Below are 15,038 nucleotides of genomic sequence, written 5' to 3' on the forward strand. Positions count from 1 at the left end.
TTTCAAGTAGTTGTTGGATGTGTGCGCTTATTTGTTTTCAGCTTTTCTAAGTAGACATCTGGGGGTCATGCACTTTGAAATGGGTGGTATTGATGAGTGGTAGGTTTGTGGTATTGAAATATTTCATACATTACACGCCTACAGAAATGTATAATTATGTAATATCCTCCTTTGCATATTATTCTACACACTGGCTATTATTTTAATGATCTCCGCCCCCAAACAAGACCAAATTTGGTTGGACTGGACCAAATCTGAACCAATCATAGACGTCTATGTTTCACAAGTTTGGATATCAAAGTACAGCACAGTAGAGTTTAGTGCAGTGGAGCATAGTACAATACAGTAAATTATAGTATACTCAACTCAATAGTATACTGTACCATACAGGACTGTACTGAACTATACTCAACTTTAAAAAACTAACTATTTATCTTTACTGTACGGTGCTCTTCACATTTGTAAAACAAACGTCTATGGTTGGTTTAGATTTGAACCAATCATGGATGTCTATGTATGGGCCAAATCAAGGCCGGACTGGAACAAAAATAAACATCTGTGGATGTGGAAATTAATGCCGGTCCAGATCGTATCAAAAACGTATTCTCTGGATGTTGAAATCAGGGCCGACTGACCAAATTTAATTTACTTTTACACTTCCATTGACGTCCGGTGTTGGTTGGCGCTCAGATGCGAGTTACAATAAAAGGAAAGAGAGGGGGCTTGTGTATGTGTGTGAGAGAGACACCGAGGGCCTACAGCATCACCTAGATCTTCTGTCAGACCTGGGCCCTAACAGTAAATCTCAGTAAGACAAAAAATAATGGTGTTCCATAAAAAGGTCCGGTTGCCAGGACCACAAATACAAATTCCGTCTAGGCACCGTTGACCTTGAGCACACAAACTACACCTACCTAGGCCTAAACATCAGCACCACCGGTAACTTCCACAAAGCTGTGAACGATCTGAGACAAGGTGAGAAGGGCCTTCTACGCCGTCAAAAGGAACATAAATTCGACATCCCAATTAGGATCTGTCTAAAAATACTTGAATCAGTTATGGAACCCATTGCCCTTTATGGTTGAGATCTTATAACCAAGAATTCACAAAATGGGACAAACACCTAATTGAGACTCTGAAAAAACACCCCCCCGTGTACAACGTAAATCGCCAAATAATGCATGTAGAGCAGAAGTAGGCCGATACCCAATAATGATCAAAATCCAGAAAAGAGCCGTTTAAATTCTACAACAACTTAAAAGGAAGCGATTCCCAAGCCTTCCATAACAAAGCCATCACATACAGAGAGATTAACCTAGAGAAGAATCCCCTAAGCAAGTGGGTCATGGACAGCAACAGCAACACAATTAGACCCAACCAAATCATGAGAGAACAAAAAGATAATTACTTGACACATTACTCTGGTTTTTGTTAAATTCTTTCCAAACTGGAATAATATTTGGCCCTGAAAGAGAGTACACAGTGGCAGAATACCTGACCACTGTGACTGACCCAAAATTTAAGGAAAGAGAGACATATATTTCCCTCGATTGCACAGACCCACAAAGAATTCGAAAACAAATCAAATGTTGATAAACTCCCATATCTATTGGGTGAAATACCGCAGTGTGCCATCACAGCAGCAAGATTTTGTCAACTGTTGCTACAAGGAAAGGGCAACCAGTGAAGATCAAACACCATTGTAAATACAACCTATATTTGTGTTTATTTATTTTCCCTTTTGTACATGAACTATTTGCCCGTTATAACACTGTACGTCGCCATATGACATTTTGAAATGTCTATTCCTTTGTAACTTGAGTTTACTGTTAATTCTTGATTGTTTAGTTCACTTTTGATTGTATTTGAGAGAGTGAGAGGGAGCGAGCCAGCTTTGACCACCAGCCAACAATGAAAATGGTTGAGTTTAATGTAATAATATGCCAATGGAAGGGAAGACTGGTTTGTGACTACTGATTTCCCATTGTAGCCAATTCAATTGCAGTAATTCCTTTACTGATTTTAAGGAAATTCTGTCACCAATTTGGTTAATTTAAAGTTTTAATCACTTAATAATTAAGAAACCAAATTAATATGGTTTCTACCTTGTTACTTCTGTGAACTTTCATTTTCCTCCCTCATGAGCGAGAGAAATTAGAAAATATCTTAAAGATATATGGGCTTTTGGTAACAGAATTAAGGCACAGGCCAATGTTTCTTAAACAAAATATGTGTTGATATTAGTTGGCAGTGTCTTCACTTCTGCATTATTGTGTTTTGATATATTTCAAATGCCTTTAAGACTTTTCCATCTGTTTGACCAGAAATCAAAGCCTTTGATTATTCCTAATTTTGAGGATGGAAAATGGTTAAAGTTATGTATGCCTTCATTTCTCAAAAAATGTAGACTCCTAGCTTTCATTTGGCACCAGATTTGACATGAACTTCACATGTTGGTGCTCATGGGGCCTTTTTACACGGAAATGACCAGAGGTTAAAAACATGCTATGCTGTATGCAAAGGAAGTAGCCTAAGTCACGAGTAAATGTGTGCTAAGAATTTCTCATGGTTTCTCTCTCTCCTGGTCTATGACATCACCTTGTGAATAAACATTCTAGAGGTGTCTGGAATCAGTGGTGTATGACTGCTCTGTTCCTCCTCCCTAACTGGAACCCTATGTCCGTAGTATAGGCCATAGTGCATTACTTTTGACCCTGGCTGCATCAGACATCCTCCAGAATGTAGTCTACTTGTAATCTCTGTAGTCTACTTGGTGCCTTGTGTAGAGTGAGGTATTGCTGAGTCATTGCCATAGTCTGATCTCACTTTCTGACACAACAGCCCAAGGGAGGTAACCTTACATTCCAAACCCCCTGGATCTTTACTCTCCTGGGTTATTATAAGAGTGACGCTGAGCGATAGCTGAGCGAAGTTGTTTCAGCGTATTTGTGCGCGTGCGTGCGAGCACATGCGTGTGTGTCAAGGTTGGTCAACATACAATTATTTCCCCCCTTTGAATAGGGAAAACGGTGTTCTCTTTCCATCATGATTACATCCAAACTGTAACATCATTTGGGGAGTGTAGGACGGGACTTCCCCAGACAGCCTAACTCCCTAATTTCTGTCCCTCCCTGCTGCCTCTCAAAGTCTTAAATTGATAAAAGGCTTTTCTATGTAGAGACACTTGGGAAAGCACCCATTACGAAACCCTGGGCTGCAGTAGCTGATACAAGAGGTAACTCGCACCTCTGGTAGACTACGTACCAAGCTGTTCTTGTCACACACACAGTTTTAGGCTAAGATGAATTTTGTTTGTCCTATGTAACTCGGGCCATATTTGCATCTTAATTTTACTAAGTACATTCAATTTATATAGACATACTTGAATCATACTGTCATTCACCCCCCCCCCCCCCCCCCCCCCCTTCCCCCGTCCGTTTACTAGGGAATTGTGAACACATACATTGAGAAGGGAGGGGTTGTACCGTAGCCTACTTGTTTTCTACTGTAGTGGATTATTTGATTGAGGTTTGGTGAACTGAGATTGAACCTGGCTGCTGTATTAGTAATGTGCTACTAGCAGGCGGCTGGATTAGCTCCTCCCTACACATAGCTTCTCCTTTAGGCAGGCAGGCTGTGTCTGGGTCCCAAATGGTACCCTACTCCCAATACAGTGCACTGCTTTTGACCAGGGCCCATTAGGAAATAGTGTGCCAGTCGGTGCATATCCTTTGAGTTTCACTGTAAATGTCTCTGAGTTTGTGTGCCTGGACATATTTTGAAGGAACCACTTTACAGAGCAAGGATCTGACTAGCGATGTGACAAATTGAACATTTTGCTTAATGTTTCAACTGCTAACTTTTTTAAAATCGGTTTTCCATTAAAATGAAAAGAAAAATTCATAACATTCCACATCAATTCACAATGCAGAATAATGGTCCTCTTAGTATGTACGGTGTTTGAGTTGTGCAGGAGCTCACCGGATGCGAGTACCGGCACTTCGCATTTTCTACTGCTTGAGCTCCTGCACCTCTTAAAGAATATTATCTCAAGAGTATTGTGGCGCTCCTGTACCTAAATATAAACAGTACCGGCATCTATTCCAGTCCCAGTCAAGCACTGCATATGTATGACCGCTAGGGTCGGGCAATGAAGCGGGATTCATGTCTATCTCTAGACAACCAGAACTGTCAATCAAATAATGTTGAGCTGCCTGTGCAGACCACTCTCCCCCCCAATTTTTTTTTAAAAGTACCTCCAAAGTTAGTTAAATACAGTGACTTACCAAGACATTTAGTGGAATCGACTCCTAAGATTCTGTATTTTTGGAATGGAGGAGACTGATTGTACTTGTACTTCCGAGAACACAAACGAACACAAGCGAACTAGCAAGGGACAGAGAGAGAGAGGGGCACTGTCTAGATAGAAACAGAACCCTGCACTATGCCTATCTATTGGCAATCAAAGTTGTATCTTGCAATGGTGTGCTGTATTTCGCAATTTTTTTGCCTCGTAACTTCAGTAAACCAGGGCCTATCGTCATTAAATAGGCTAGGATGTTCTACATGCAACAGGCAGACTGAACACACACTCGCATCATTAGCGAAGAGAAAGAGCAGGCTCCACTGATTTTTCATTTTGTGGGTGACTTGGGCAGGAGATTTATTTCACTGTTCAAATACTATCAATATTTATTTTCCGGATATTCACAATGTAAAAAATTGACCAATCACAATGATGCAAAATGCAAACAGCTGAGGTGTAATCATAAGCTAACAATTAGATTAATAATTGTCCAATTAATAATTGGACAAATTCAGGTAGGTCCCTTCCCGCTTCGTTACGTTACGTTTGTTTCCATCTAGGAAATGTTTTGCAACATAATGTAATAAATACGTCCCAGACAGTGCGCCGGTGTTTCCAGGGTGCTATAGCAGTACTTTTTGGCTAACAACAACGGTGAAAGAGAAGTCTGATGTTTGCCATCATAGAACAGATTTTTTTTCTGCTGAGTACTTCTTTTTTTTTGTATTGATCTGCCAGCAGGTCTTGAGGACTCACCATTGGTGTGCGTGCCTGTAGGCTAATTGCTATTTGAAGTTGGGAAAAGAGCATACCGTTGTCAGGGCTGACCATAGGGCTTAACGCACTATGATAATAAAATACCTTTTTGTGTAAAATGCAACCCATAGCCCATAAGAGTGAAAATGAGCTTGAAAATAAAGCAATTACTTTGTGAGTCCTCAGAACTGTAGGCTACATTTACAGTGCACAACTGTAAACAATGACTGTCAACACCACGTTGCGTCTGAAGCAGCAGTAGCTCAAAGAGCCTTAAGTAAACACTACATTATAACGTTTTGTTTTATTCAATTAAGCGTTTCAAATGTCATAGTATGTCCTTGTGTGTAACAATGTAACATGGACAATGTCATTTAGATGAAGCTTTTTCATTGTTAAAATTGGCCTAAAAATTATCTCCAGAAATGAATACTCTCAATTGTTTGAATACGAACCGTCCGTTCGGATATCCGGATATTTGATTAACCGTGCCCATCCCTAGAGAGAGAGAGTGTGTGTGTGTTGGGTAATCATGCGTGTATTAAACATCTATCATTTCCTTCACCTTTAAATAGACCTAATGTCTGCCCTGGTCTTGCTAGGTGCTGCTATTTCATTGGCTCTGGGCTCTGGCTATTGTCTCAGTTGATATTTGACACAGCTGCATGGTTCTAGTGTCTAGTGTGATGTGACTAAATGCCAAGCTACAGTATAACACTCCTCTTTAAAGAGACTGTGTGTGTTAGTGATGCTTGGGCTGACTCATAACCCGCAGTCCCCGCTGTTATATCCGTGGCTCGGTCGTGTGTAGGGTCATGAAATGTTGTGTGGAGGAAGGGTAGGTGGATGGCGGGCGGGTTGAATAATGAGAAAACAATACCATAAGTCCATAAATGCATAATTCTTGTGCAATTTATATATATAGGCTACATTGAAGCTGTGAAATGGAGAGTTGAAAATAAAGAGAAGGGGGTGGGGCAGAAAAGTAATGTCTGGGAACGATATGGGTATGTGGTGATTGTGAGGCGCTATACAAATTCAACAGGCACAAGACAGGGACTTCAAATAGGCCTATGGCACGTCAAGGGAATTGTAGCTTACTAATCAGATGGGATAAATGGAAACTGAAATCTGCACACCCGACTGTTGGTCTATAACCTCTCACATAGACTTTAATATTAATTCCTGCTGAATAAGGCATTTCTTACAGTAAAATAATACACCAAATGTAGGCTACATTTTGACTAGGGGACAGGAGTGGGGAAATAGGATTTCTTTCATTCAGCATCTTGAGAGAATGCATGTGTGCTGTTAGCACCTTTACAGGCGGTATCTATCTTTATCAGCATCATACAAGCTGATAGTATTTCAACCACATACAATCCAAAAGGAACTGAAATCTTATCGGAAACACGTTAGGTTGTTTTCACAGCTTTCTGTTTTCCTTACGATCGGTCAAACTGATGTCATTTGGACATTTTTAATTTTCTCCCCGGTCCCTAAAAGGGTTTGCTCCGTGAAAGAATCAGATGACAGAGAGCTTTACCGACGTCAACTAGATTGAAACATTCACTCTATCGATTCATGATATTCTGGTAAGCAATGGTTTATTTAGTATTCAAGGGCAACATACTGTGTAATGACAGGAGAGAAACTACATGTATCTAGTTATAGACAAGCCGACTAACATGGCCTACCAAAATGTTGGAAATTGTAAGCAGAAACATCTAAATCCTGCGCCCCACTGTAGTCTACAGGCCTCAGATTTTCACTTGTCACGTATAGTTGGGCGGTTGCGGATGGGTTAGCAATTGCCGGCTGGTGCTGGTGACCCGCGCACCACTAGTGTGTGTGGGTGGCCATACAAAAATAAACACCTGGGGCCCTGTCCACAACTGGAGAGTGACTCCATCCCTCCTTTTAAAGTGTGGCCTTCCATCCCCACCTGACCCCTCATCATATGGTAGCAGCAGCACAGACGATGGGTTCAGATTAGCACGGTTAAGTTGACCTCTCATGCATGTCAGATAAACATACCCCTCCAGAATGTTCTAGAATCTGTTCACTACTTAAGCCGTCTCCCCACTCAACCAGCAACATGGGGGAACAGCCTTTCGGAAAACAACTCACCAAAGAGCATTTCTGAAAAGTGCTTCCAGAAATGGCTTTAGATAAACTCAATTGACTTAGGCCTTCCCGTCCCCCTCTTTTACTCTTTCTCTCCCTTCCATTTTCCATCAATTTTGTGACGAGATATGCCCTTATCTGCATTGCTGTTCAACATTCCCCACCTACCAATCATGCAGAGCCGTCTGATTGGTTGCACTGACTGTCATTCAGCTTCGATTGATTGTCAGTGTTTTCCCGTTGTTTCCTCACACCTCTCCCCTCCCCCCTACTGCAGCAGCTCAACGTCCCAGCTTGTCCCAGCCTATCCATGGCTGTCACACGCAAGGCATTTTGAGTAAAACATTATCACAAGATTAGGTTGACTATGACATGTACCTCCTCCCCCTCGTCAGTTCTTAGCAGCTGGCCTTATTTTGAAGGTGTTGCCATTTGCATTTTCATTTTTTTTTTTTTTAGGAAGTTCTTGCCTTTCTGCTTGCTAGCGCTGTTGCTTAAAATATTGCAGCTGTTCAGCGACACAGCGATAGGTCAATATTTACTTGTGACTGTTAAGAAAACACCCCCGTTGAGAAACGATCACTATTGCAACATGTTTTTTTTTTAGTCAAATTGGAAAAGGGAATTTTACATCTAGGAAGTAGGAATAGTTTGAATGTCTGGTTTTTGATTTACTGGGTCGATAGCCCAGAAAATGCTTTCATTTAGGTTGAAGATGAAACATGGGGACATTGTTTTTGCCTTGTAATGAAGACGTAGGCTACACGATAAGCCTACGTGATTCTCTACAATATTGCATTTCTTTACGTTATTGCATTCTTTGTTGACAAATGTAATAAAGCTGAACACAACACTGCCTTTTTTGTGATTTCTAAGCCTAGCCCTAATCTAATAGGAAATGATGGAGCATGTAGCCTATCCTATTATGCAGCTGCACAATGTAACCCAACACCTGTGTCATCCATCACCACACCCTTCGGATCTGCAGTTTTACAGCACGGCACCCTTTCAGAACATAATAACACACCAATCTTCTCTTCTCTCTCTCTCTCTCTCTCTCTCTCTCTCTCCTCTCTCCTCTCTGTGTGTGTGTTTACTTCTCAGAAAATGAATGGTGATTTCATGTAGCGTCTTGTCAGCCTGGCCTGTGTTTGTATTCATGACTGAACATTTCTTAGAAATATTAGATTTTTCAATTGAGCAGTTATGTAAGAATAATTTGCACTTGTGAAGCTAGCCAGCCACCTACATATTTTTCCTTCCACCATTAGGATTTACCTGCCTTGTCCTCAGTCTGTACCCTGCCTTGTTCTTGAATTACATTAGCCAGGCAGCCTGCCAAACATTTAACCAAATTGCACATTGAAACGGTGAGCTTAGCTTGGCTATGGGGTCTTAAAAGCCCCTCTGAGCTCCATGAGAATACTTTGAAAATACAGATGTGACCCCTGGTAGGGTTCTTTCCCATCACACGCCCCCCCCCCCCCCCGTTAGTCTACTGCTTGGCTGCTGAAATCCCCCTTGTCTGGATGTGTATTGGTAGGCCTTCGCTCCAGCTAGGGCTCTGACCTACATTTGGTGAGATCAGCTGTTGCCTCTTGTGTCCCATGCAGACATAAATTAAGCTGCATTGCTCCTCTCAATGTAGTTCTGCTGGTAAATGCCCCCCTCCCCCCACTTCTCTCTATCCTCCAGCTATGGTTTCATCTACGCACCTGCTCCTCTATGCTCCAGAAACATGTCATTGATATCTGATGAGTTCATATGTGTTCAAAGCTTCAGCAACCGGTTTTCTTGCAGAGTAGCAATGTGGTATTGGGCCCAGATCATTATGACTACTATAGGCAAATTTGAAGCATCACATAGAATGCTCTTGGTGTGGTGTAAGACTGGTTTGGATGACCGTGAATGATGATTTGTCAAGGTTGAACGTTTGAAATGGCACATGGATGTTGTGCTGTGTTCATGTAAATCTCTGACACACTCTCTACCCCTCTTTCTCCCTCTTTCTGACTTCCTCTCTCTCCTAGGCTGTCCTCTGGCGAGGCAGTAGGTGGGTGGTGTGGAGCTGGCCTCGGCACCGGGAGAGGCCCCCTCGCCCGCCCCCCCCGTGTGCTGCATGGCTGCGATGGCGCCCGCTCTAACCGACGCCCCGGCCGAAGCTCACCGCATCCGCTTCAAACTGGCTCCGCCCTCCTCCAACCTCTCCCCGAGCGGCGTGGAGAGCAACGGAGGCACCAGTCACATCCTCGTCTCCAGCAACGGCGCCGTCAAGCGCAAGGCCTCCGAAGAGCGCGGTCCCCACGGGGGTTCCATCACAGGTAAGGGGAAGGAGGAGTCGACGCGAAGCAACGAGGCTTCTTCCACACCTCTTGGGAAACTACAGCCGCTGGTGGCGTCATACCTGTGCTCAGACGTGACGTCCGTTCCCTCTACCAAGGAGTCACTGAAGCTGCAAGGCGTCCTGCTGCAGAAACACGGCCTTCTGCCCAGCTTCCTGCCCAGGAAACACAAGACACTGGAGCTCTCAGAGGAGCAGCTCAAGAGCATCATGAGTAACAGCAGAGGGGGTGGTCCCCCTGCCCTGTCAAGCCCGCCGCCACCGGTCAACGGCGTGGCTAAGAAGTTCGCCAAAAATGGGCCGGACTGGGACAGTATGACAACGGTCAATGGAGGTAATAACAGGCCTCCTGCTGGACATGGACTGGACTCCCCGGTGCCCCAACCCAACACGACTGCCTCTAGAGGAAACTCTCCTCTCAACGGGGGAGGGGAGCACCAGCAGCCCACAGGACTGTCCTACAACCCTGCCGGAAACCCTGAACAGCCAGCACCCCCCGCAGCCTCCAACACCCCCATGGACTGCCCCGACAGCAAACCCTCCGAACGGCCACCATCGCTGGCCACGGACACATCATCCCTTTCCCCAACGGACCGACAGACCTCCCTGGGCCTGGGCAGCCTTGGAGTGGACGTTAAGGAGCGGACTCAGCAGAGCCAGAGCCGGCAGGGCGAGATTGAGGGGCGTCTGCGGCGCCTGAGGAAGCGCCTCCAGGTGGTTCAGGCCAAGCAGGTGGAGCACCACGTCCAACAGCAGCTCGGGGGGCTCCTGGAGAGCACACTGGGGCCACTGGATGCCCTCCGAACTGGCGGGAGACGAGGAGGCCAGGACGCACCTCTCACCCTGCAGGAGAGGGAGGGGCTTGGGCGATTCCTGAAGGACGGCTCTGTACCAGCAGAGCTGGAGCGCCTGTCCCTCAGCGGAACCACCAACCTGAGGTCCACGGAGAGCGCCTTCGACTCAGACGCCACGGAGAGCAGCTCCGGAGGAGAGACTGACGTGGAGGAGGACGAGCTCACCAGGGTGGACATCGAGCAGCGACACATCTCTCTGTAAGTACCTAGTACCTGGACAAAATGTTTATTAGGTATTTTTTCCCGCTTAACAGAAAATTATTTGGATAAAGACAGAGTAGAATGGGCCTTTTTGAATGGGGGAATGTTGACTAAATTGGAATTTAGGATGGGGAGAAAGCAGAGAGGGAGTCAGCGACTGAAGTAGTGGAAAATACAAAGATGCTAGAGTGAGTGACAGGGAGGGACTCCATCTGGCTTGGTTTGTTGGGTTGTTAGCCACTGGGGATCTGTAGCCTTGTTTTAGCAGTAACACACTGCCAGTTTCAGGGTTCATGTCCAGTTTACCACTCTCTGCTGCTGAAAGTAAGCCCAATCCAGGCCCATTCATGTTACGTACAAGCGCGTGTGTGTGCGCTACATCTTCCTGTGTTGATGAGGATGTGGCTTGCACCCTCCTTTGTGTGGAAGGTGACCCTGATGAAGTGATGGGTAATGAAAGTGAATGAAAACCCTGTTTAATAAAACGCTGTTGTGTTCTGATGCTGCGGTGCAGTGCGGTCCTCTGGTTCAAACACACTTTTATGTCTTCAGGGATAAGCCTGGATCTAAGGCATTTACCAGAGAAAGAAACCACCATTTTCAGAGAAGTGAAGGCAGAGATATCCAGAAGAAGCTGGCATGGCCCCAGGTTAGGTTAATTCCAGTGCGGTTGTTATCCTATGTCCGATATCTGATCTTTTGCCTTGTTGACTCCATTGGATGAGGCACTTAATGTGATCAACGCACGAGTAGATTTTAACCTAATAGATGTTTCAATCTCTTTTTTTACATGCAGATGAAATGGTGTAGGAGTAGATTGACATTCCACCCTCAAGTATTCAGTATTGGTCCTATGTTACCTTTTTGAATAGCGCTGGCTAGCTTTTGCTGGTTATGCTAGATGTTCCTATTCAGTTGGATTGGCCTTTTCTTTATGATCCTCAGTGCCCACATGTTACTCAACTATGTTTGGATCTTTTTATAGTCAGCCCTGCAGCTTTCCTCCGGCTCCACAAGGCCCACTGGTTATTGTGTGTAGTGCGAGGCCCATGGGCACTCTAATCAATCTACATAGTGCACTACTTTGGACCAGGGTCCGTAGGGCTAGGATCAAAAGTAGTGCACCATGTAGAGGATAAGGAGCCATTTGGGACTCCACGTGAGCCTGACTGGGTCAGAGTCACAGTGGCCTTGTTTGAATGTTGTGAGCTAAAGACGGACCGACGGCATGAGGGATAACCTACATTCAGGCATGATGAAGGCAGTTGGTCGGTCACATGGCCAATTGCGTAAGACCAAATAGGCTTACTTCCAGGCAGATTATAGTGAGAGAGCATGATGACACAGCTGCTGTTTTTTACAGTCTCTGTCTGACTGTCCGTGTGGGAGAAGAAAATAGGGGCGCCTGCACCTTTAAGAAGTGACAGGGCACTCCTCTTGCAGCGAGGGAGGGGGCTTTGTTTTTCTTCTTTTTTCTTGTACATGACTCATAGAATGTTACGGAAGTGGATATGATGAACAGATATAACATGTTTGCAAACACTTCAACTCACCAGACAGACCTATTCCTGCTTTTCATAGTTTAGGTCGGCAGCTCGTTGATGGTACCACCATGTCGTGTGTGTGTGGATGTCTGTTGCGTCTTGTGTAAGGAAAGCTTGTTCTTTCCAAACCAGTTGATGTCGCTATGGTGGTGTTGATGCAGCCACAATAAGATCATTTTAGCTCCGAGCAACCCCCTGAGGATGAGTTTGATTTGTGTGATGTGTCTTGTATGTCCGTCTGCACGCGGTGTTTGTCCTGGCCCACACGTAATTACACTAGGGGTGTAGCGGTTTACCAAACCACTCAGATTTTTTACCAGCCCAAATATCAGTTTTACCATAATTACACAAAGAAAAACGGATGAGCATGCTTAATGTTTCTAAAACAAGTAATGTGGTATATTGTTCGATTTAATATTCTGTGACCGGAGTATTTTAACAAATGTTTAGCTGCCCCTTTAAGGGTACCTTGGTAACAGGGCCACTCAAGTCATCACATGTGCCTGCAACAATGTCACTAGTAGAGGCCAACGATGTCTCTTTTTGTTAGCTGTGGGAGCAAACTCAAACATTGAAAAGCAACCGAGCTTGTGAACAAAACTATGTAAATAGCCAAGAAACACAAGGACAAAGTAGTAGACTTAAGTAAATTAGACCAACTTTTATGCCTGTGCCCATTGCTTCTATAAACAAATCTTTCAGTGCTCACAACCCTCCAGACGGGCAGTGTTGCTGTGCGAGGTGGGATAGCTATAACGTTAGGATTAAGATTTCTTTGTGCGTTACCAGGTATGAAACCAAACGACAGAAATACTTTGAAAACTGCTACTGCAGCATTTATTTTGCTATAAATTGCAACTCGCACTTGTTTTTATGTTGCACTCACACTGTAGAGTCCGAAGTGTTACCACGCACCAACATGGCTGTTGAATTAGACATTCTTACCCGCCCATGCCAAAATATACCCGTGTTTGGCAGGTGGCCGGTGTTCATTTTAGGCCCTGTTGGTTAGCCTTATATCCTCAATTTGTAATCATTAACCTTTGGCTTCCTTCCAGGCAAGGTCTTGTAGCACCCTATAGGCCAAATGTTTCACTCACTCCCATAACCCTAAATAGTATGCATTCAAGAATAAAACGTCTCTATTTCATTGCAAAATCAATGAACTTCTATTGCTTTCAGTTCTACCTAACAGGAGTTGTTTTTAGGTTCATATCTACTCATCCATAGGCTCAATGTGTTTGTGAAATACTGTTGCTTTGAGAATGATGTGCCTTCTGGTGACCTTCTCCCTGTGAACCCCTTCCCCATGTCAAAACACACCCAGGCAAACCTGTCTTGCTCCATGTTTGAAATACAGGACATGTCACCTGTGCAGGTAAGTGTCTGATCAACATGGCCCAGTAGGCTCTGGGCCCTTATCCACAAAGCGTCTGCGTAGCAGTGCTTATCTAGGATCTGTCCATATAATCTTGTTCATTATGATCTACAAGCCAAAACTGATCCTTGATCAGCACTCGCTACTCTAAGACGCTTCGTGGAAATGGGCTCTGATGTTCTACTCCTTCAGCCTTAGTGCTGCAGTGCACTGTCTCAGGATGATGATAGGCCTATTCTGGTGCATTCCACTGTCCGCTCCATTTTTTTGGCCTCTTCCAGAGACCAGCGCCTCCTATCAGCAGCTGTCTATCTCAAAGCCTGAAACTAGTCAAGCATCCATTATGCATACCCACTGCCTTTGCTAACAGGATGTTTATATTTTTTGTAGTGCTTTTTTCTCTCTCGCGCTCTCTTCCTCATCTGTGCTCACCTCTCACAGGCTCCTCTTCATCTTGAGGAGAATCTCCACAAAGCCTCATGTATTATTGTACTGTCGTGTCGCTGCTGCAACTCATTCTCACATGGTCTCGGTGCAATACCTTTCTTCCTTCAATCCCTTCAAATGCAATATGGAGAAATAGGTCCTTATCCTTTTTGCTCCAACTGATGTTAAACTTGGTGTGAAATATATTGAGTGATGGTGGGGCATGTGAATGTTGACCTAATGCAAATTGAGTGTGAGATTCGTTTGTACCAATACTTTTGGCATCCCAATTTGCTGTAAGTGCAAAACAGTGTTTTATATTCTTCTGCACCAAAACAATGGCAAGGAAATTGGGAGAGATGACTGAGGTGTGTCAAGGTTTTAAATAAGTAAAGCCCTCAAGCACTTACCGACCTCTTCCTTCTGTTACTGGTGTGTGAGAGCTTAGTCCTGATTGGTTCCCAGTCTGTCTGTTTTATTACCATAATTGCAACATTACCATAATTGCAACAGTTTGTTTTTCCTCTCATGCTCGCTCAGGTTCCTTTTATTGCATGGCCGTTTGGCACATAGCTGTAGCCTAGGCCTACATTAGGCTAGTTAGCATGAGAGGAACTAAGCTCCTTCTAGCCAAACTATGGAACAACAGGCTTGGTCTTATGTGCCCTGTCCTTCAATTATTCTGTGTGCTTCACAGGGCTGTGCCAAGAGTCCTTCGTGTGATTTAAGGACCCGAGTTGCTCATTTACAAATGGATCCACTGCGTCCTTGCGCCTTCCTGCTTGCTGACCTGTCGGTTGGTTTTCCAGTTGAGCCAGTTAGCTCGCAGGATCCTCGATGCAAGCGGGTTGGTTTGGATTTCTTTGTGTGGGTGGTTCTCGTCTTTATGTCCGTCCCATCTTTTCTCTCTTCTTTCTGCCTTCCTTTTGTCTCTTCTTTCCCTGACTTGTGTTGATACGTTCACCTGGTATGTCTGTTCATCAGTCTCTCAGCCTGACGCCAGGCTCTGTTAGCCCTTTTCTTGACGTTTCCATGCAACGTGTCCTCTCTGCAGTCCGTACCACATGTCGCCATATCCTGGGTCCTGTTCAGCTGCACCCCTGGG

The 15,038-nt window shown here is 44.5% G+C and overlaps 1 protein-coding gene across 2 annotated transcripts in view; it reads left to right on the forward strand.

Annotated features, from left to right (window-relative positions):
• Positions 1–15,038, forward strand: part of LOC120033889 (KAT8 regulatory NSL complex subunit 1-like) — a 79,133-nt gene that overhangs the window by 17,975 nt on the left and 46,120 nt on the right. For both annotated transcript variants that reach the window (XM_038980259.1, XM_038980260.1), the window contains exon 2: positions 9,220–10,582. In XM_038980259.1, the coding sequence (XP_038836187.1) occupies positions 9,309–10,582 (1,274 nt within the window). In that variant the 5' untranslated portion in view covers positions 9,220–9,308. The remainder of the gene's footprint in view (positions 1–9,219; positions 10,583–15,038) is intronic.

Source organism: Salvelinus namaycush, chromosome 41 (genome assembly GCF_016432855.1).
Source record: "Salvelinus namaycush isolate Seneca chromosome 41, SaNama_1.0, whole genome shotgun sequence".
NCBI classification, from domain to species: domain Eukaryota; kingdom Metazoa; phylum Chordata; class Actinopteri; order Salmoniformes; family Salmonidae; genus Salvelinus; species Salvelinus namaycush.